Below are 24479 nucleotides of genomic sequence, written 5' to 3'. Positions count from 1 at the left end.
CTGTTTGTTTTGATTTCCTATGAGATCTATCTGTCCGAGACACTGTAGGTCTAAACATCCGAGACAGATAAACAGGGTGGTCAATTTGTTTCATTAAAATTAATTTCTCAGCCTTGTGTTCAAGTTGGAACTACTGTTCAGACAATATCAAGGAGTGATCATCCAGCAGGCATCCATTTCATAACAACTTTACCAATACGCTAAAACATGTTATAATGACAATAGTATACAACTAGCAAGATACTACCAGAAGAACAACAGGTGGACCAGGTCAAAAAAAATAGTTTTCACAGACTGGAATACATTATTTAGCTGCTCTTGAATATCTTGTTTGGGGATGGGAAGCAGTAACAATACATGGTGCAGGGAGTTAATCACATATTACCAGTTGTTAAAACACTTTGTTTCAAAGGAGGCCATGACAACTGTAACTGATTAGATTAGAAATTCCACTTTAGAAATCTTGTGTGTTTGTGAAGAAAAAGGCCAACCGGGGATTATCAATAAGCAAAAAAACGATTTCAACTGGAAGAGTTGCATGGGGAGACAAGACAAGACAAAACACTCAGGGGGCCAAGGGCAGCGTCTTTAATTCATCACCTGTCAAAAATGCTTGCCCTGCACCTGCTTATGTAGATTGAGGGCTTCTGGGCGTTGAGCCATCAGTAACACCTGATCTTTCACAGGCACAAAAGTCTTCCTTGACCTGCAAAGCTTCTTCAATATATTCAAATCCCTGTGTGGTGCAAAGTCAGACAATATTATTGTTTAAATAAAACTACTGCTTGTCACAATGTACTGTGCACTCACCATCAATTATTTATTGTTAACTAGGAATGAATCCTTTCAGATTTGCATCCTTTTGACTCTTCCCTCTCCTTCTGGAGCTAGAAAATGTTTTGCCACCACTACTAAACCCCATGTCTACTGGCATTGATAATGTTGCTAAAAGCAACTTCAGCAACAGCCTTTGGGGCAGCAGATATGGAATTGACCTTGCCTCAGTCTTCGAGAATTGGCACAAAGTTGCCCCGGGCTAGGGGGATTCTGCCTAGCAAAGGTCAAGTTATAGTAAACAAGCAGCACCTGTTGTGTGGACAGACTGAGGTTCAGAATTCAGTGCTGTCAGTCACGGAATTCATTCCTGCACTGGTACCTGCCCTGTTGATAGCGGAGTTTGCAGCCTACAGCACTGTCAAGTCTCACACCTTTGTCAGGAACTACATTTATCCCTGTGCTAGCACTATAGAGATAGGACTGACAATGTGTTTCCTCCTGTGCTGTCAGTCCTTCACAGGCACCAAGTTCATGCCTTTGTGAACGCTTCCCTGAACGGCACTGAAAGCTATTCTCAGTGTGGTCAGTCCCTCAGCCCTCATGAGCAGTCAAATACCCTACTACCCTGACAAGTGTTCAAAGATTAGCAGCAGAAACAGCAAGCAGAATGAAATCAGAATCGCTTCACCGTTGTCCCATTTCCCAGCCTGACAGATGAGGGGTGACACAATTATGAGCTGGCTGGCTGGGAGCTTTCCCAGCAGAGGAAAGCATACTTTTTGCTCTAACAGTGGAATCTGTGTCCTCAGCACCAGGTACTTAATACAGGTGGTATCGAGATAGGTCCCATGATGCATTCCCTGCTCTTTCAGTTTTACTGCACATGTGGGCTGTGTTTATGTGGTTTTAAAAGGCCAGCAGAACACATATATGTTCCTGTAGGAGAATGAGTTACAGGCTTCTAAAAATCAGCAGGGTTCAGGGAGCAGGTGCAGACTCTCTTATTCTTAATGTGTTTAACACTGCACCACAAATGAATAAACTTATTTGGAAATACTATTGTATAGACTAGGGATGGACTTATAGATGCATTATCTTATAAATTTGGCATACTACAGCCTTGCAGTTTCAAAGTTAGATCAGTTCTAGAAAACAGGGGCTAGTTGCCTTGATGGATTCCCATGTCATTGAGGTGCTCTGCTGGACTTCAGTGTGGAAACCTCAGTAGCAAAGCAGTCCAAGAAGTTTAGAAAAACAGTACTGATTAAAAAAAACAAAAAACCTATTGCTCTCCATTATAGTTGACCAGTTGTCTTGCGACTGGTTTGATAAAAGTGAACATACAATACAGGTTTGCAATGGCTTAAAGGGGGCATCTAGTAAGAACAAGCTTCTAGTGGCCCTTGGAAAGGGTAACAACCGCCCTCCCTCCTGCAAACCCCACATCCCTGTAACTGATCTCCCAATAAAACAGTTGTGAAAGCTCCCCTGGGAAGTAAACTCAATGTTTCCCTTTGCAGGTTTCCTGAACGGCTGCTTGTTCTAAAAACAAGCCTATAAACCAATGACTGGCGTGGGAGTTTCGATATGTTGGCTAGATATATTATTATACAGCATATCTCCTTAATAAGACATGGCAAAAAGGCAACTTGTGCAACAAAACCAAAAAAAAAAAAGTACATTAGGACTGGGATTAGTGAAGCTTCTCTTTTTCTTCTGTGCTCTTGCTTTTGAATCCATTGTTGAGGTTTCTCCTTGTCCAGAGTCAGGGATTTGATTTAATGTCCCTTGTTGTAGGTGACCAGCTTGTAGCACTGATGGCTGAATACCCATCCAAGCAAAAGATCCTGTACTGTAAAGTGAATTTGCCATCAGACAAGCAATGGACCAGTGGAAGAAAGGTGTTCCTGTTTAGTATCTCTGCATCATGTATGAATTTAAGCATGTTGCCAGTGCTTTAGTTTAAAACTAGGAATCCCACTAGAAACAAAGACGGAATTAATGCATTTATGTAAAAGTCAAACCTAAACTAAAAGGAAATGAAAAAAAAAAAAAAGAGGAGAGCTTGGGCCATTAACCAGAGAAATGCAAAAAGTTGGAACAGCTGATCATCCTGCAAGAACCAAACCCAATCACTCGTCCCCACAGCTACCTCACTGAACTGCTGAGCAATCATTAAAAATAATAAGATATCCACTGATGGTACTATAGATCATCCAAGTAAGGGCATGTCCAGCATTGCAAGAACATCTGGCCACCCCCACCCCCCCCTCAAAAAAAAAAAACTAGAACAAAGGGCTAGAATATACTGCAACTTGTTTAATTTCCTCTTGAAAACACAGTGACTGCAGTAATTGGGATCAAGAGTCTGTCTCATAGAGGCCCTAACTGCCTAGCAGTGGAGGGGGGGGGGGGGGGGGGGGGATGAAAAACCGTTGTTCCAAGGCTCAGAAAGGGGCTATTAAAGTTCTTTGGGGTGTTCCGACAGATTTGCTCCCATCGTTCTGTAAAATATTTATGGGAAACTGTTTGGAGACACTACAGCGCAGGATTTATATCCCGCTGACTGTTATAGGCTCCTGGATTAGGGCTTTTAACAGAATCCAGAGCAGCAACTGGTGGCTAAATTACAGAAAGAAATGTCTTTGTCCATAATTTACAACTTAAAAATACTAAAAGAAAACCAGTACAAATCTGACAACCGTTTAGATCCTAAGGCAAGACAGAAATACACAATTAATTTAGTTTTGATAGTAGTTGGTCTTTCATTTTTATTATTGTTAAAAGATAAATAGCACACTCACAATTGGTTTTAGTCTAAAATTTATTTGTATTTTTTGGTTTGCTTAAAAGGTTTCTGTTAGTACATGAAAGGCAGTTTTCATTGACGGGAGAACCAATGAAAATTAATCTTGATCGCTCTTCTTCTTAAGTCTGAAGCGGCCAACACACTCTTCAAAAGTCACGTCAAGTTGAGAAATATAAATAAATAAGTTACACAATGAAAGAGGCTGCATGAAACCTGGGTTTACAATAAAGCAATCTGGTTATTTCTAATAAGATCAAGATTGCCAAGACGTTAGAAACAGGTGCTTTTAGACGGAGACCCCGAGTTCAAATCTAAAAAAATGTTTGGTTGACAATAGGGACACAAAATGTTATTTGACAGTCTGTTTATTAAATAGGTAACTTAACTTCTATTAGAAGCCCCTAGGTCCAAGGACATTGCTAAGTTGCTAAAACCACACACACAGAAGTGAAGTTACGTGTATCAACGTATGAGCCCCCTCAGCAGTATTAATAGGACTGTACTGACTTTCCAAAAAGTAGGTCAATTTATATATAATTTTTTTTTCTCTCATTGAGAACTTGTTATTTCATACCTTAACAATACAAACCTTCATAAATAATCTCATAAGGTACTTTAGAATAACCCGAAACCCATAGGGAGTTAATTGCTCCATAAACAAGAACTGATGCACAAAATGAAGTAGATGTGCTACCCAACCCTCCCCCTATCTCAGAAAGCCTTGCACAAACAGGCAGTGCAGCAAATGGTTACAAAGCGTGTTTGAAAGGGTCATTTCAACAGAGAAAAGGTCACAAGAATGACAGAGAATTGAGAAGGGTACACGGTGGAATATGATGCGGCACACAAGTCCAGTGCAAACAGCAACACTAAGAGCGAAGATGGGATACAGAGAAGGAGTAGGAGGATGAATAAGAAAAACACATTACAAACAGACCAACATCTGAGTACCTAGAGCAAGAAGAGAGGTTAGTGGAGCTACTGTATACACTGTACAAAGGGTATGATGGTAGCTATGAGTGTACATTCAAAGAGTGCATCAGAAGATACCAAAAAAGGGTATTACTACCACTTGTGAACTTGAAGCACTCTCAGCGTTTGCATAACACTGTCACCCTAGTCTTAGTCTCTTAATTCACGGTATTTTCCAGGTTTGTAATTCAGTCATCTTTGCTCTCTTATTTTCCTGCATTGGTGGCCAGCAGACTGGGTAACCTAATCCTGGCTCACAAAAGACATAGATAGTGAGAAACCCATCTAGGAGCAAGCAGGCAGTGCACATGGGGCTCTTCAGTCACTATCAAAACTTCCCCACCTACAGAAGTGTCATTTCAGAGGCTCTGCCTAAAACTGCAAGAGACTTTTTTCATAACACACTTTTTAACTGGCTTCAGATCACATTGGCAGCATTTCAAATGACCCGACAGCAATAGCGTTTTCACATTCCTGTGACTTGGCCCAAAACCAAGCAGAGACGACACCGCAAATTTGCTCACTGAAAGAACAATGATCTAGCAGTGACATCATTTAATAGTAAGGTTTAGATGGAAGGTCACTGTGGATGTTGCAGGCTGGGGGCCCAAGGCAGAGAAAAATAGAAAGGATTTTTATGACCGAGAAGACATAATTTGCAACTTAATTAATAGTGCTTTACAGGGAATGACTACAAAACATGAGTGTGTAAAAGCACAAAAATGGGCTAAAAGCAACTAGCACTTATGGAAGTCCCTACTTTTAAATGCAAGGCATATAAAACTAGTGCAAACACTTTTAAGCAAACTCTGTAGACTTTATTTAGTTTGCACTGTCCAGAACTTTCCCACCGAGGCTGAAAAACTCCAGTTTCCAACACTGTATATTCGGTCTGCCATTGCTGGTAGCTGTGCATAATTAAGCTGGCATGCCAAAAGTATGCACCACTAATGGCAGGGCAACACACCCAGTAGAGAATCTTCTGTACATGTGTTGGACACATTGTACAGCACCGGCCTGGCCCCTGAATAAACACAATGGGTTTACTCTGGGAATGCCACACATAGCTGGATGGACCTGAAATCAAAACAGGTCATTCATCAGTTCAATTACATTGAGTGATAAAAAAAAGATAAGGCACTGGTGCAATGGGACCATGCCCTGTCATCAAAAGTCAAATAGGAGGACAAGAGAGCTTTTTTTAGCTTCATGGAACTCTCTCCCAGCTTTAGTACATGTTGCTCCCATAGTCGCCCGCTTCAAATCAACTCAAGACCCACTTGTTCTTTCTTGCTTTCAATGCTCTTTAAGCCTGATATCTGTTATTAGCTGTTGTCTAAATTGCTATTTCAGGTTTTTCACTCCATCTTATTCATATGATTCTGTATGACACACGCATCCACAATGTTTAGAATTCACATGTATTTGTTTGTAACCAATGTTGCCTGTGTCTTGCATTAAATTAATCCTGCCTCCATTGGCACAGGGTTGTGCCAAAACTTCTATTTTCCCTTAAAAAAATTGAAGCTGTTACGTATACATTAAATGGAATAAACAGTGTTAATTACTCAACTCAAAACAAAGCGGTCCCTCAGTTTCACTTGTTTATTGAGTATCAATCAATAACTATTTGTCAGTGGCATTCAATAGAACCTGCTGTGATCAAACTGCAATTCATGTATATTTTATAAGCGATTGTTTGTCTTACCTTTCTTTTAGTCTTTTGATAAGAGTATTTAATTTTTTTTGCTACATATTTTCATTGTCACGTTTATGGCCTCACCGCAGTAGTTAAGTGTTATGGATTGGTTTCTTGCTTTGAAATCAACACTTTAATAAATAAGCGTGGTTTGACTTATTGAATACCTATCGACACACATACTTTTTAAAGGTAGATCTTAACTACTCTGTAAATGAGTATCGGCACACCCCTCAGTGGAATGTTGCAAATATTAAAACTGGGGTCATCCACGGTCAGGTGAGCGATAGGATCTCATTTCATAATCAACATGCAATCACATTTACCTATATTTCTTTCTGGTATGCCTTTTAAGTAATTTGAGGTTTAGTGGTAACACCCTACGCAATGAAAACAATGATAAAACATCGTTTTTTTGTAGTTGTCTGTTTTTAGATTTTCTCTGGGAACCCTCAGCACTTAAGCATTCAAATGTCAACAGTAGTGTACACGGAAGTGTTTGTAGAATTTAAAAAAAAAAAAAAATCCAAAAACTATGATAAATGACACTTTTGTTGTTACTGTGTCCTAAAGATGAAAAACTAGTGTATGCATAGGCCTTAGCATTGCCTATACTTTAGCGATTAGTAATAGTACAGTACACCCTTGCTATAATGCCCTTTATCATAACAAATCTTTGGCTATAATGAATAAAACATTTTAAAAAAGATAATATAACACACAAAAGACTGTCACTACATCCATGTTGCAACAAAGCTGGAAATGAGTAACACAGGTGTATCTCTGTCTTGAATACAGGTTGTCAAAAAGCACTGTTTTTTGGCTTGTTCAGCAACTATGTGGCAAAACACAACTGATTAATGAAAAAACAACAACAACAACAACAAAACTTTTCATGTCGGGTTGACTTGGAATAAAAGTTCAGTTTGGGATTCTTGCATGTTGGATTAAGAGTTGGTGCTCTTTGAAACGATTCATGTCAGATTGATTTTGATAAGTTCAGCTTCAAATCAGGATTTTTGCTTTTTGTACTGCATTTTAATTCTTTAATGAATAGGTTAGCAAAGGCAAAATACTGCATACATGAGACGAACAGGTACAAGTAATTCTACTTTTATTCACAATCTCATCTCAATAACTTACTCCAACAGTGTATCGATCATTTTGATTGTCCTTTCGCTGTAACAAACACCTCGATAAAATACACAAAAGGCTTAGATCCCATCAGGTTTGTTATAGTGAGGCTGTACTGTGGTACAAGTCATATGAAGGGATTATTGTCACAGTACAATTTGTGGCCGGTATCCAGAAGCTTCCCTTGGCTGTTTTGTCGTTGTAACTCTATTCAAAAACAAGGCCGTCAGACCCTGTTGTTAAGAGTGTTGTTCTAGGAGACCAGAGACCTGATCAGAGACAGTTTGCAGGATTCCAGGTCTGCCATGGTGCGTGAGTGCCTGTGAGGATTCCCATTGGATAAACCAGCCCCTTCTCCTGCAAGGGTGAAGGATCAAAGCACTGCTGCCCCTCAGTACAGAGCATGTACATGTACACACATGGCAGTTAATTAATCAAGATCCATGTCATGTGATCATCGTCAGCTTTTGAGCTTTGTGGCTTCATGTCAGGGCATGAGGGCATGTCTTTTAAAAACATGCCTTTTTTTAGAAAACGACTCATGTGACAAAATGGATGATGGGCCAAAAAATGAAATGCATGTCTGATTTACCAGTACTGCTTTAAGTGGTCTGCACTTTATTTTATATATGCAGATCTGTAGAACCAAATTCTGTACTGGTAGTTTTAAAACATAATTACACAACATAATTACTTTTTGATTGTCTAAACCAGGGTTTCCCAATCCTGGTCCTGGGGACCCACTGTGTCTGCTGGTTTTCATTCCAAATGAGCTCTCAATTACTTAACTAGACCCTTAATCGAACTGATAATTTGTTTAATTAGACCTTTAATAGTTTGCAGAGTTGAAGTCGCTTATAAAATGTTACTGGAAATCTGCAACTGTTTAAGCTGAAAACATGTAAAAACGTCTAATTAAGCAAATTAATAAGTTTAATACAGTAAAGACATTTCTAGCAAGTATAATTAAACATGCAAAACAAAAAACTGGTAGAGAACCTTACAACAGATTTATTGTACCTCTTAATTACTGGCTAACCACATCCCACCCAGCCAGGTGTAACAGAATCTTGTACTGCTGTCATTTCTCACAGGCTCTATTACACCATCCCAGCCAGGGGGGAAACTCTCATCAGGCTTTTGTTTGTAGACCCATTCGGACACCATTCCCCCTGGGGTCTGGAAGTGGAGAGCAACACAATTACAAGGGGTCTCACAGAGCAGGCTGATAAAGCTTGTTCAGGAAGGGTGCCCCTCAATGTGGACAAGAGCTGTTCCATCTCCACAAGAAGCCCATTCTCCTCGTTTAGCTGGGAATTAAGATAACAGCAACAGCCAACTGCCTTTATATTACCTCTTCTGCCACTAGTTTAGTACGTGATCCCGTAACAGACCACCTGTTTTTAAAATGTTTTGACCCCGTGATCCGTTCCAGCAGATAAAACCCACAAGGTCTCCTTTAATTTCCCCATAATAGGGGTCGTCTTAAGGCCATTTTAGAAAGAGCTACAGCCACTAAGACTCTTAAGATCCCCACATCCAAGTTGGCCGGCCATCCCTGGAAGTCTTCACAGTGAAACTCACCTCAATTACAGTTTTATTAAGACTCCCAAAATCCATCTATGATTCATCTTCCACTGCTCTCAACCTTCAGGACCAACAAAGTGCTTCTATTCTTACTTGACTCAGATCCAAATACTGTGGCTTAAAAACTGAAAGGGTCTGTAACTGTGAATATGGGGCAGCTTTTCTTATTATCCAAAGACCGTAACAGCAAATCTGGGACTGCAAGGAACTCTTAACCCTTCTCAGGGTTATTTAACTTGTTTAACATTATGTATAAAGTAGTTCTGTTTTTCTTTTTTTCTGCTCAGTGACCTCATCTGCTCTACCATGGTTTTCAAACAAACTTTGGGTGCTTAGAAAAACACTTGCATGCTTAAAGGAATATCAATGAGGCCAGACAGTGGCGTAGAGCAAGTTTAAGCTACAGACCCACCATCAGCAGTGGTTTGTCATTGGTTAAAAAACCTTGCAGATTCAAAATTCAGGAAGTCATTGTCCCTCAACTACCGAAAAGCCCCCCCAAAGTCTTAGAACGCTCCCAGTCAGATAAATTTCAAACAAACAAACAAACAAACTCGAGGGCTTATCACACTACACCACCACAACACGTGCTCTACAATTCTAGGGTTAAGAATTGCCCAAGGGCTGGACAGGACTGTTTTAATGCATATTTTCATCCTGTGTAAACCAAAGTGGCGGAAGTAAATATCCAATATGGCTTCCGACATGGCTCATTTGTTTTTTTTGGATGATTTTGCAAAAGAGGGCTTGTGTACAACAAGCTAGGAGGAGGCGCTGTCAGTGTGTGCTCTGTGCCAGACGTAAACTTTTCAGGTTACCATTACAACAATCACAATCCCGGATGCTTCTTTTAAGTTTATTTTTGTTCCATCCAGCTGCCGCTGGATATTTTCATTTGCCCAAAGGCTGAGCAACTCCCGGAGCTCCATAACGTTCTTGCCATTTTATTTACTTACTTATTTATTTATTTTTACAACCTCACGCAGATCTGTGAACCTTGCCCTTGACGCCTGTTTTGCCGACTGTCATGTCCGTTTTCCACCCGAGCCGAGCATAACCCTGTTGAATTCACTTTTTAATTTTTCAACCTGAGGAGAGTGCTTTATCCTGGGTTGAAAATTCTCAACCCTACTTTCTGCCAGAGGTGAGTTCTCCCCGGTAAAACAGTTTTGTCTCGGGTTGAAACTGGCAAGGCGAAAGCGCTTGCTGTTCGGAAGTACAGTAAGAGTTTTGCCTGAGATGCCTGGCTGCTCACAGACTGGGCTCTATCCCCTGACCTTTCGGTTCAAGACTACAAAGCTTCAAGTAAATGTCAAGCTGAATGAAAAGAGCCCAGACAGTGACCGTTTCTAAGAGAAATAGAGAGACGTCAGTTTAAGGTATTGGTGCCTGTTTTTATATTTTAAGAGTATATTTCATAGGTACAGATATAAAAAAAAAGGGTAATGGCGGTATATTTAGATATATCAGCTCTCCAGTAGAACACCAGCCAACAACTTATTGGATTGGATTCCAGAGGATTTCTTCCTCAACTTGGTTCCTGCATGTGTTATGGTATGACTGAAGAAAACCTTATCTAAATTAGTCCACTAGTGAAAGTCTCTTAGACTCCACACTGAAGAACGCGAGCTTGGAGTTTTAAATGTTACAAGACTGTTATAAGAGTTAACAGGTTCAACTTCAATCTTCAGTCTTCCCAGCGACAGCGAGTGGAAGCGACAGCGAGTGGGAGAAGTACAGGCGTGGAAAAGTACAGAGCAGTTTAGAAGCAGTAAGGAGAAATTGCATCTTGAATTGCTTTAATCAGAAAACGGAGGACATTGGGGAAACACAGCAGCAGCTCAAAGTCAAACAGCCGCGTGTGTTTTTCTGATAACAAACAAGCTGAAACTTGGAGCAGCTGATTCAAATTCAGCGCCGTTCTGAGACACGGGCGAGGGGAGGAGCCAACACCACAGCAGAACAACGCAGTTAAACGAGGCAGTCTTCCCAGCGACAGCGAGTGGAAGCGACAGCGAGTGGGAGAAGTACAGGCGTGGAAAAGTACAGAGCAGTTTAGAAGCAGTTTGAAAGCAGGTTGACGGCTGCAGAAGAAACTAAACTTAAAAAAAAAAACCCTCAACATGGTCTTCAAGTCAGTAATCTGCGACACCTGCTTGATGTGGGAAATCCGAGAAAACCCAGCGGAGCTAAACCAAGTGTGAGTAAAGTGCTGCGCGATCCAGGATTTGCATAAACTAGTAAGTATGCTAGAAATGGAGCTGGAAGAAGTGAGATAGCAACAGGATCTTGAGGAACTGGCACACCCACAATTCATGGAAGTCTGCATCACCCCTAACAGACTGAAAGCCACCAAGGAGATAGAAGGTCAGAACAGCTGGGTTCAGGTAGGCAGAAGCAGGGAAAAAAAGAAACTTCGTCAAACACAACCACCAGAAATCAAAACAACCAACAAATTTGAGTCACTTCAGAATTTTGATGAGCAGAACCAACAACAAGAGAATGAAAGGAACAACATCCAGGACCCTATTGACAGTGGTGACCAGACAGCAAAAAGAAGGGAGGTCATGATTGTTGGGGACTCCATATTGAGAAACACAGCAAGTTCAATTCGCAGTTTGGACCCCCTTACTACAACAGTGTGCTGCCTTCCGGGAGCCTCGGTCAAGCACATCACTGAGAACATGGACAGGCTCCTAGAACGAACAGGAGACGACCCGGTAGTAGTCGTCCACATCGGTACAAACAACATTGGAAGAGACAGACCAAAATCCCTGCAAAACAAATTCAGAGAGCTAGGAAGGAAATTAAAAGAGAAAACCAAAACTGTGGTATTTTCTGGTATACTACCGGCACCTTGCAAAGGACCATATGGACAGCTGGAAATAATTAATCAAAACGCATGGCTGAAGATGTGGTGCACACGGGAAGGCTTCACCTATCTTGATCATTGGACCACATTCTACAACGAGGACTATCTGTATAGACGGGATGGACTGCACTTAAATAACAAGGGAACCAGTCTACTTGGAGAAAAGATCCTCGAGCAGGTTCAGAAGCATTTAAACTAGAAAGGAAGGGGGGAGAAATCAACAAAAAAACAGAAGGGAGACCGCATCAAAACAAGGACAACAACTCAGGTAAGACAACCATTAAATTTATCTAAATGCTAGAAGTATCAGAAACAAAATTCTAGAACTTGAAGCTACTGCACTAACAAGTAACTATGATGTGATAGGTGTTACAGAAACTTGGTTGTCTGAGAGTGATGGGGACGAATATAATATTTGTGGGTATACACTGTATAGGAAAGACAGGCAGGACAGAAGAGGAGGAGGGGTAGCGCTATACATAAGAAACAGTCTTGAAGCCCAGGTGTTAAACCTGGACAAAGAAAATAAAACCGAATCAATATGGGTCAGAATAACGGACAAAAATTCAAAGGGCATAATAATAGGAGCATGCTATAGACCGCCAGATTCAGACGGTGAGCAAAATAATCTGTTATACAATGACATTAGAAATGCGTGTAGCAAAGGAGAAGCCATACTAATGGGGGATTTCAACTTCCCCCAAATAAAATGGGAAAACCCGGTGGGTAGCGCGAAGGATGAAATAGAAATGGTGGAAATGACAAATGACTGCTTCCTAACACAATTTGTCAAGGCACCAACTAGAGGGGAGGCATGCCTTGATTTAGTCTTTTCAAATAACGAAGATAGAATAACTAAAACAGAGGTCAGAGAACCACTGGCAAACTCAGACCACAACATGGTCTCATTTGAAGTGTTTTTTAAATCCTCAAAAGTAATGACTAAAGCTAAGGTTTACAATTTTAGAAAAGCAAACTTTGAAGGTATGAAACAGAGACTAACAGAAGTAGATTGGAGTAAAATAGAGAAAACACCCACAGAAGAAGGATGGTTGTTCTTCAAAAATGTAGTACTAGAGGCGCAAAACAATTGCATCCCTAAAGTAGACAAATCTAAATGTAAAACTAAATTGCCAAAATGGTTTAATAGATCAATTAAAAAAAATATTCAGCGAAAAAAGGCACTTTACAGAGCATTAAAAAAGGACCAAAAAGAAAGTACGCAGAAAGAGTACACAGAACTGCAAACGCAAGTCAAAAAGGAAGTTAGAAAGGCCAAGAGAGAAATAGAAATGAACATTGCTAAGGGAGCTAAAACCAATTCCAAAATGTTTTTCCAATATTACAACAGCAAGAGAACATTCAAAGAGGAGATTAAATGTTTAAGAGATACAAAGGGCAAAATCGTAGATGAAGAATAAAAAGTAGCAAATGTTTTTACAAAGGAAGATACTGACAACATGCCCCACATGTCATCCAGTTCCTATCCAGTTTTAAATAACTTTAGCATAACTGAGGCAGAAGTGTTAAAGGGACTAGGAGCTCTTAAAATAAACAAATCCCCTGGGCCGGATGAGATCCTCCCAGTAGTACTCAAAGAAATGAAAGAAGTAATTTACAAACCGCTAACCAAGATCATGCAGCAGTCTCTTAACACAGGGGTGGTACCGACAGACTGGAAAATTGCAAACATAATACCGATCCACAAAAAGGGAATCAAAACTGAACCAGGTAACTACAGACCAGTAAGCCTGACTTCTATTATATGCAAACTTATGGAAACTATAATAAGATCCAAAATGGAAAATTACCTATATGGTAACAGGGTCCTGGGAGACAGTCAACATGGTTTTAGGAAAGGGAGATCGTGTCTAACTAACTTGCTTGATTTTTTTGAGGATGCAACATCGATAATGGATAATTGCAAAGCATATGACATGGTTTATTTAGATTTCCAGAAAGCTTTTGTCAAAGTCCACACAAAAGATTAATTCTCAAACTGAACGAGGTTTGGATTCAAGGAAACGCATGTACATGGATTAGGGAGTGGTTAACATGTAGAAAACAGAAAGTACTGATTAGAGGAAAAACCTCAGAATGGAGTGTGGTAACCAGCGGTGTACCACAGGGATCAGTATTAGGTCCTCTGCTATTCCTAATCTACATTAATGATTTAGATTCTGGTATAGTAAGCAAACTTGTTAAATTTGCAGACGACACAAAAGTAGGAGGAGTGGCAAACACTGTTGCAGCAGCAAAGGTCATTCAAAATGATCTAGACAAGATTCAGAACTGGGCAGACACATGGCAAATGACATTTAATAGAGAAAAGTGTAAGGTACTGCACGCAGGAAATAAAAATGTACATTATAAATATCATATGGGAGATACTGAAATTGGAGAAGGAATCTATGAAAAAGACCTAGGAGTTTTTGTTGACTCAGAAATGTCTTCATCTAGACAATGTGGGGAAGCTATAAAAAAGGCTAACAAGATGCTCGGATACATTGTGAAGTGTTGAATTTAAATCAAGGGAAGTAATGTTAAAACTGTACAATGCACTAGTAAGACCTCATCTTGAATATTGTGTGCAGTTCTGGTCACCTCGCTATAAAAAAGATATTGCTGCTCTAGAAAGAGTGCAAAGAAGAGCGACCAGAATTATTCCGGGCTTAAAAGGCATGTCATATGCAGACAGGCTAAAAGAATTGAATCTGTTCAGTCTTGAACAAAGAAGACTACGTGGCGACCTAATTCAAGCATTCAAAATTCTAAAAGGTATTGACAGTGTCGACCCAAGGGACTTTTTCAGCCTGAAAAAAGAAACAAGGACCAGGGGTCACAAATGGAGATTAGACAAAGGGGCATTCAGAACAGAAAATAGGAAGCACTTTTTACACAGAGAATTGTGAGGGTCTTGAATCAACTCCCCAGTAATGTTGTTGAAGCTGACACCCTGGGATCCTTCAAGAAGCTGCTTGATGAGATTTTGGGATCAATAAGCTACTAACAACCAAACGAGCAAGATAGGCCGAATGGCCTCCTCTCGTTTGTAAACTTTCTTATGTTCTTATGTTATGTCTACCATTTAAGCCACACAGAGCACTTCCACATGACATTTTCAAGTATGAATAGGTAATGTTTGTACATACTAAAATGTCTGTACATGTTAAAATGTCCTTTATATTCTTGAACTCATCATGTGTTCTGTCCAAATTTATTCTGACCAGAGCAAAAACAAAAAAAAAACAACATCTCAATTGTGGGTTCTTAGAGATGGATGAAAGGGCTTTAGACTGCTGTGTTTCACACAGTACCAGTACCATTTCTGGTCACACCAAGTACAAGAGCAAGACTCAAGGGCCTCGGGCCACTCCTCTTAAATAAGTGTTGTGTAAAGTTTGGCCCAGAGGGTGGGTTTTCATACACAGTCTACCAGGAAGATACTGGGAGTTCAAATCCCCCCCCCCCACACATTCTTTCCATCAGAAAACATAAATGCGCCACAAAGGGTACTTCTGAATCCGATACTTCAAAGCTCCCACATGCTACAGTTCAAAGTTTTTGTTACTCTTGGTTGCTGAAAGGAGAGAAGGGAGGGGTATTGTTGGACTAAACACAGTCAAAAGATGTCATTTTCTAAAGCAGATTGTCTCTACAGTCAGACATGCCTTTCCTGAATAGACTGTTTGCTTGTTTAATATTTTTTCTAGTACAATAAAACAATTAGGATTTTATTATGAGCTTTTGTCATTTCCCTTTACATTTCCAACCAAACGGCAGACACGTCTCTTAAAACACAACTTTCTAATGTGCGCTGATAAAGTGCAAAAGCTTTTTACACAGAGCCATGACCACCTGCATGTACGCTATTTTGGCAATTTGTTACCCAAATCAAAGTAGCAGAACAATGACAAACTAGCCTTCTAGGGATTTGGAGTTGTATTGGCTTGCTTGTTTTCTTCAGAGATTAAAGCACTATCCCCTCTGTTAACCAAGTGTAGGGACATCTCATAATTAGTTGTGTGGGTTGGACCCAATGAATGTTGCACATTCTGGCTAGCTGAAACTAGGAAAACCCTGACAGGTTATTCAAAAGGGGATTATGGCACAGAAACATTAAGCCCAGGTGCAAAGCACTATTCGTCTCATGGAAAATGTTGGTCCAAATTCACTGTAAGGGGTATCTTCTATGCATACCAGATGCTTTACAGAACTGAAGGCAGATTGAAATAACCAGCCCCATCAAATCCAACTCGGTCAAACCACAGGGTTTGGTATACTATGTTTATCCAGTGCACACTAGCATAGTTGTGGCTCAGATTTCAGTTATACAAAATATACAAAAGGCACTGACAATGTATTCTATATATAGAAACAAAGTGGTTAAAGCATGCTGCACCGTGCATTTTTATAGGGAAATACCATCCAAACCTGTTAAGTTCATGCAGCCATAATGCATGTTTTCCTTGAACTGTATTACAAACAGTATTTGGTTTCACGAAAACGTTCTACCAATGGAGTATCCAAAGCACTTTTTCAGGGCTAGGGGATTCTCTGAACTTCGCCTATTTTGAAGACTAAACTAAATACCAAATTGCATTACTGTCTACAAGGAGCAGGGTTCTGTTATAAACAATGGATAAGGCTGCAATGAAAATGGGAGATTAACCAAAGTCAAAATCTCGAGAAAGGACATCCCAGTTCAGCCATAGCTCTCATGACCATGATTCCTTCTGCTTTAACAAGATTTCATAAAAAACAGTAGATTCTAATTTGATGCTCTCATATCACTGTTTATGATGCTGAGCACATGCCCATGGAGCTACACTGCTTTGTACTCAGACAAGAGTCTCACCCCTCCTGACAAAGTGAGCTGAGTGGATTCCAAAGAGGAGGTTGGGTAGAGAACACCATTCCGGGTGTATATCACTGATATATATAAAAGCCAAAAACAAAAGAAAATGCAACTTGATGAAAGGTGTTACACTGAAATGAAAGTAAAAATAGAAATCTCTCTCTGCTTTTACATAGAATTAAACAGAAATATCTGGACCTGGGCTCCACATTCTATGGGCAACCAAGCTTTTTAATGACAGTAAAAAGTCAAAGAAGTGCCTCGTTACTTTTCCCACTTTTGCTTGAGCTTTATGAAGGTAGATAAGGACGGTCAGTCAGTCAAACAAACCAGCCAATTTAGGCACTAATTCAGGAGCTGTCAGTCACCTTGACTGATGTATTTTATTATTTGTCACACACAAAAGGACAGAAACACAATTTAAACTCGGAAGAGGGGAAAAGAAGGAGGTGTTGGAATGAATCTTCAGAATTCAAGCAGATTCAAAGCAGTTAGTTTAGTTTAGAGACAGCCGCTGTAGGCAGATAATCCCAAACCGCGCTTCAGCCTCTGGGTGCTGCAGAGCTGAGCTTCACCGCCAATGGAGCAAGCAATCTGTGGAGATGAGCACGCCTGCACTACACTGCATTAATATAGTATCAATTAACACACAACCATTGCAAAAACCATTGAAAACTACATTGGCTTGCAGATATCAGATGAAAGTATAAACACAAACCTAAAGTTGTAAAAACTGCTGTCACCCAAAGGAACATTTTATGTTTTAATTTCGGTGAGCAATATCCTTAAGAAAATCTTAAAGCATTTAAGTAATACTAAAATAAAGTGCCACGTCAGCTCATCAGTGGCCCCCACCACCCCACCACCACCTTTCAGGGAACCCATGCAAAGCCACCAAAAGCCCCAGCCCTCACCAACTTCTCCTTGGATGCAATCTGCTTTAGCCATTTGAAGTCAAGGGGTTTGAAAGCGGAGAAGACAAAGAGGGAGTCCTTCTCATAGCGATCAGGATTCTGGATGGCTCCTTCAGGGTACGTGATCCTTACTGTTGTTTTTGAACCCACGTCTTTCACAAATCCTTTCACTGGAGCCTCATTCAACCTGTAGATAAAGGAGTGCATCATTATCAACTATAAAAGTATGACCTGGATAGTGAAGGCTCTTACCATACCACCATATCATATAAAAAAAAATAAACGTGTTAAACCAAAATACATCTTGTCATCTAGAAGAAAAAGATTAAAATCTCCAAAATCTTTGTGCTGATTAACGACAGTATTTAGCAGTTTTAATTGTTTTACAGGAACCAGTACTAGTAGAGCAGTACTTAGAAACAGGCTTTTCATAATAAAGCGGTACACAATTAATATTTGAATTAGAAAGCCGATTCAATAGATGCAATAAACAAAAACAGAAATGCATGTAACAGTGCTGTACTGTAATTTCTGCACACTGCGCTGTGTGACGTAGCCAACCACTTTTGGCAACCTGTGAATCCAACCGCAAGAAAAACACAAAACCAGATTCAAATGTTGAAGACCCATTTTTTTTTTTTATTACGATTGCAGCCAGGCACGACCATTTCCTACATCTCGTAGCTGTTCAGCAACTATAAACATGTATTGTTTTTGTACAATTTAGTGTTGCTGTTTCTGAAGTGGGAAAAGTGGCAGGTTAAACAAAAAAGAAATTGCCCCAGCATTGCACAACTCCAATTAGCATGCTGCACTGGGAGCCAACAAATCCATGTGGGCACTACTGTAGATCTAGTCGTCGGGCTGTGTTCTGCCAGCCTGATTTCGATGCTCATGGTGTCAGTGCGTCTTTAGCCTCTACTTAACCTTGACGGCTCAAACTGCATTGATTGTCTTCCAAGTGCTCAAACAATACTGTATTTGTTTACAATTTCAAAACAAAAATTATATTCAGTTATCATTGTATATTTAAATGTAAAATAGAATGTACAAATAACTTATTCCATTTTTCAGAATGTATTTTTTATTAAAAAAAACAACAAAAAAAAAAACAGGAAGTGGCTTAAGAACTTCTAGTTTACAGGAGATACACCAACAAAGAAACAAAAGAAAAAAAACAAAAAAAAACCACAAAACATTCCTATTCAAAGTCGCTTGATATCGTATCTCCCTTTATTTCTACCATCTCCGTGCTGGTCTGGCTATCTCCCTCTCTGCTTTGATCTTTCGCTCCCCCTCGTCACCTTGTTAATCCTGCTCAATTTCCATGTTATTGATTCACAAACAGACCCAGCTGCATTGACCCGGGGCTGGCTGGGCGCTGACAGCACATGTTTCTAACACTGCAGAGCAGGTGCTGCCAGTCTGTACCTCCCAACAAATCAATTTCTGAGTGTCAATCCCTGGCTTGAGACCCACAGCAATTTCCAAGGGCACCGCTTCTTCTTCCTGTAATACAATTGTTATTTGGCTAGAGGCTCTGGGGAGTGGGGTTATTGGTGATGCTAGAACACTGACAGCAATTGTTACACTGACAGTGTAACAATACTAGATTAATTAATAAAGAGCATTATTATTCACAAACATACATTTACATTATAGGCTAATTATACTACATATATAATAAGTAAAAAAAAAAAAAAGAAGATATAATTACTTATTATACAGAAAGGCAGTCCATGTCAGATCCATTTCCAGGTCTCTCATGAAATTACACTTTACATACAGACTAAATCAGTTTATTCATTCAGCTAAACAAGAATGACCATACTGCATGTTTCCGCCATTTGCAGAAGTTTTTTCAACGTGTTCTCATTTCAATTTTGCACCACCCAGAATGTGTCTTCCTCCTGCCTGATTTTAGAACTGTATTTCATCAAAAGCAGGTACTGTTACTGAATTAAACTATTTCCTCAAACAGTTTCCAGACAGAATAATGGAATAATAAATCAAAGCTTAGTAGGGAGAGCAGGAATCATAGGAGTGAAAAAGATAACCAGCAAGGCAGTAATATTTTAATATTCACCCTGCTGTTAACGATTAAGCCACTGTGGCTACACAAGGGCTTTAGCCTGTCGCCATCATAACACCCCCCCCACCCCCCCATCATGATCTAGGGGGCAAGTAGATCCCTTTTGGCTGTGTGAATTTATTAGTTCCAGTTGTCTGGAGGTCAGAACTGTGATGCTCCCAGTCCCATGTCAGGCAGGCAGACACCAAGATCTAAGGCTCAGGGAGACAGCACTTGAAAGGCTGGCCTCCAGAGGAATGGTGCTTCACGTGCCCCAGGAGGCTGGAGCTGCTGCCCCCTCTCCATGCTCACACAGAGAGGCATGTGCTTTCGATTAGCACTGCGCAAAACTACAAACATGCACACCTGTATGTCCGTCCGTCCATCAGTCGCTCCAAACTTAGATACCACCTTCATCCACTTACCTATCTGTTCATCGCTGCATCGAATCAACTAAATGCAAATCCAATTCTGGGTTTTCATAATATCAAACAAAACGCTTGCGTTTAACAAAGTAATTGGATTATCAACAAGCCGCAACTATGAACAGTTTGCAAATCGGTGCCTTATTTTACAGTTTTTTCACTTGGATAATTGTACTTTTTCATGCTAGTATGCTTTCGCTACACATTTTGTTCACAACAGGAAAGCATTCTAGTCTTTTCCACCTTTATTGGAAACATGCAGTTTTATTATACCCTCCTGCATACTCACCGTACAACAACATCATAGTCGTCGATCCGGGACCCCAAAGACTTGTTGGCAAGGATCCCTCCATTCCCAACAATGATGCATGTTTTACAGTTCATACTTGGGAAGAAAAAGAGAATTCATTTAATTGCAGTAGGTACCCCATTAATAGTGCAACAGGGCTCAAGGGAGTCTCAGTGTAGAGAGAGAGCAAGAATCTCATCACACACACACACGGTACTGGCAACAAACCCAGGTGCAGCAGATTGCATTATTCCAGTAGGGATAAAAAGGGCGAAAGAAAAAAAGTAGCCTTTCAACTAATAATCTTGATTAGAGAACATGATATTATTTTATACACACATCTGAAAGACACTACATCAAAAGGGTGAAATGTTAAGGTATTCGATAGTTTGTAAAGAAAACTGTGAAACTAAAAGAAACTGGTAGACAATAGCATCCTTTTCAGACTCAGGTCCCACTAGGGATTGCAGGCACTGGCTTTTTGATAGTTAGATTTAATTTTTGGAATTAGATTTGAACTTGGTGTCTTTGAGAAGAAAGACCCTGACCCAAGCCTTGCATAGATTCTGAATGCACAGTGATGTGTACTACTTCAGAGGCTTCACACCACTGCACTTTTCCAATCTGGTCTCCAGAACAGATTGGGGGGCAGGTTTGGACCTTTCTCTTTTTTTTAATGCTCTTACTCCAGAAGGTCATTCCAGCCTTGATCTGCGTGCTGCCCTTGCCTTTGACCCTGATCCTCCCCCCTGAACAATCAGCCCCCCACTCAGCAGTCGGAGGAAGACGGAATGTCTAAGTGTGATCACAAGGTTAAGGCTGTATGTTTACAGAAAAGCATATTTACCCAAAATATTCCCACATTAATCTGCTGACAAATATAGAAAATGCATTGGGAGCAGTAGGTCTGACTGCTTTCTACAAGCACGGGATGTAAGCTAGTATATGACTAACCCAAGAAGGGTCAAGTGTTACCAGAAAAATTACCCCAAAGTCAGAGGCTAAGGGACTGGGACTGGAAACACTGAGCTGAAAAGAACGCCTGTGTAATTGGTGGTTAGTTCACAGGAAAATCGACTTCTCTTTGTTCTTTCTTTCTTTAAAAATAAGGAATTGAGACAACAGATATTTGTTAGGAGACCAGACCAAAAATAAAAGACAATTGCTACCTTAACATATTTGCTCATAAGCTTGGCTTGGGGAATGCAGACAGCAGAATATATTATACATTTGTTCCATATATATGGGTTCACATAAGCACACTTAACAGAGTACTTTACTGAGGTTAATACCAGCAAAGGGTACTTAAATATGGGGAAATCAAAATAGTTTTATTTGCCTAAAGATTTAAAAAAAAAAAAAAAATATATATATATATATATATATATATATATATATATATATATATATATATATATATATATATATATTTATATATCCTTAAGACTTTCAACGTGAGCAAAATATAAACTGTAACAAAAATACATAGTTTTAGAAGAAGGGGCTAATAACTGAACAGTTTGTAAAAAGTTATAAACATAGTATTTGGTATTACTACCTTTGGCAGGCTGTCTGTTTGCAGTGCTGATTATTAATATTTTCCTCTCTATCCTGTCTGAGCTGTACAGCAAAAAAATACAATGAAACACTTGTCGCAATATAAGTTATCAGATATCCCACTACTAGATGGCAATGCTCTTAGCCTTTGCAAACATTAATATAATTGGATTACAATTCTAACTACACTTGGCTTCACCCTAGGGTCAGGTGAAATGCCTACATACAGGGGTAAAGCCAGCATAGGGAAGCTTTAACCAGGCGAGATTGTTACAGATTTGTATTGGGATTTAACCAGGATACCAGGGTTAACACTCCTCCTCTCCACAAGTATCAGGAGATCTTTCATGTCCACAGTTGACATAATGACTTCACTGGCCCAAAAGGGGAAAGTACCCTCTTGGAGCAACCAACAGTACCTGATTTTCCTCAGAAGTCAGCCACACAAATAGCTTGTCACCTGTTTGAAGCTAAGCAAGGCTGGGTGGTGGTATTATTCAGGCTGAAGAAATCAGACTCCAAGGTTGTATGGTGGCAGACTGATGGCAGTAATTATCACCACCTTATAAACTACAGGTATTGGACAAAGTATTTTACTGGTTTACCATTAAATCCAAATAATTATTGTTGGATTGGAGCAATTAATTTAGAAGCAATGTCTAGAGGTATTTTCTCAGTGTGCTTCTGGAATTTCCAGGTTAATAAATTCCGTTATAAATAACCACTTCAACTTGCTCCCTGGTTAAGTAATCTAGACTTGACAATGAAACCCGTAAGTGGTTCTGTATGTTAGACAGAATGGCCTCTTTCGATGCTAGGTCCCTGAAGTGGAATACAAGGGCTCTCTATGTCACGCCGATACCTCAACAGACGATGGAAGATGCAAAGCTACACACGGGTGCCATCAGAGCTTACTGCAACTCTACACAAACAGTACATCTTTGAGTAGTCATCTTATAACATCAGTGTCTCTGTTTCTCTATGTGTAGGATACAGTGGTGCACAGGGATCTGTGAGCAGCATGTCACTTACTCAGTTCCCCTTGGGATCTTAACACAATTCAGCTGGCTTGAGCTCTCTGTACTCAACAGTGAATAACTAAAAGGGAGCCCCATGTGCTGTTCAGATGAGACAAAACAAGCTCCTTACATAGGCTGCACAACCAAGGGGAAAAGCCAAGTTAATGTTATTAATTTCTCCCCAGTTTGCTCTCTGGAAAGAGAATTTCATTCAACAGAACTCCCCACCCTCCAAAACCCTTTCCCAGACACACAACCACACCTACCTATCCAGAGCAGAGGACAGCCCGTAGTTTTTCGTGAGAGCCAAAATACTGTCGATTACTTTTTCTGTGGGGGGGGAAAAAAAAAAAAGTTTCGACACTTTTGATCAGTATATCCATCATTTTCAACACACCAGCACACCCAATATCTTGATGATTGTTCTAAACATACTGCAGTCATCTTCAGGGTCAAGGCATTTTGGTTCTCCAGTAGTTAACTTGAACAAAAAAAAAAAAAAAAAACACACACTCACTGTAACCTAGAAAGGCAGCCCTGCACACTAATGAACCCAAAAACAAAAAGGTTTACCTGTTTCACCACTGCACAGGTTGTGAAAACATCAGTGCCTTTTTTTTTTTAATATTGTTATTTCAAATCTGATAAAGGGACCATTTGGGACCAAACATGAGTGGTAGACATAAATTCAGTGAGGTTACACTACATGCTTCGGAACAAGCCCATAAAACACCCTCAGTTAGGAATGTCATTTTTAAACAAGCGCATTCTCCAGCACTGTGAGAATGCAGTTATGTCACTGCCTTGCTAAACTGCTCACTTGAGTTGCTCTACAGTGGTGCACATTCTTCTAATTTTCCTGAACATTTAGCAATGGTCCTGTTTTGTTTATTGCAGACTGTGTGAGCTTCCTGTGGCCTTTCTGTTATTTTTATTATGGTTAATCTCAGACGTGAACCAAAAACCCTAAATTATATCCATACCAGCGATTAGGCTTATGAGAGACCTTGGGCTCTTATCCCAGAGGAACTAAATATTTAGAGTAAATACTCTCTATTAGACACAACTCAAACTAAACTAATAAACTTTGATAAAACAAAACAAACAAAAAGTTAATTGTTAACCCTTTAGATCCCAGAACACTGGCCCGGCGGATAATATTCACTGCAAAGTTAAGAAAAGGATTTCAACAGAGGAAGAACAACAATGAAGCTTCAACAAAAACTAACACACTTTCTTGAAGCCTTAAAAAGACCAAGAGCTTTTAAAATGGTCATTCAGAAGATGACTGCCAAGTAACTAGCCTGTTGGAATTTACAATGAGCTGTAGCTGTTACATTCCTAATAAAACAAGTCTTGCTACAATACAGTGTGTCTGTTTTGCTTGATTAGCATAGAAACTTCTCTTGCTGAAAATCACTGGTGTCCAGACACCTTAGTTCTTTATGCAAGAGGCTGAATTTATCTATGTATCACTGATCATTTTTGATAGGATT

The 24479-nt window shown here is 39.9% G+C and overlaps 1 protein-coding gene across 5 annotated transcripts in view; it reads right to left on the bottom strand.

The window, feature by feature from the left end:
• Positions 1 to 24479, bottom strand: part of LOC121326896 (CMP-N-acetylneuraminate-beta-1,4-galactoside alpha-2,3-sialyltransferase-like) — a 90073-nt gene that overhangs the window by 14648 nt on the left and 50946 nt on the right. For 3 of the 5 annotated variants that reach the window (XM_041270526.1, XM_041270525.1, XM_041270527.1), the window contains 3 exons: positions 23250 to 23313; positions 20408 to 20503; positions 17623 to 17809 (listed from right to left, as the gene is read on the bottom strand). In XM_041270526.1, coding sequence (XP_041126460.1) covers positions 17623 to 17809; positions 20408 to 20503; positions 23250 to 23313 — 347 coding nt within the window. Of the gene's footprint in view, positions 1 to 17622; positions 17810 to 18789; positions 19132 to 20403; positions 20504 to 23249; positions 23314 to 24479 lie in introns of those variants that run through there. The other 2 variants (XM_041270528.1, XM_041270529.1) reach the window with 2 other exon arrangements.

This window comes from Polyodon spathula, chromosome 14 (genome assembly GCF_017654505.1).
Source record: "Polyodon spathula isolate WHYD16114869_AA chromosome 14, ASM1765450v1, whole genome shotgun sequence".
Classification (NCBI taxonomy): domain Eukaryota; kingdom Metazoa; phylum Chordata; class Actinopteri; order Acipenseriformes; family Polyodontidae; genus Polyodon; species Polyodon spathula.
This window is presented reverse-complemented; position numbering and strand designations above follow the sequence as displayed.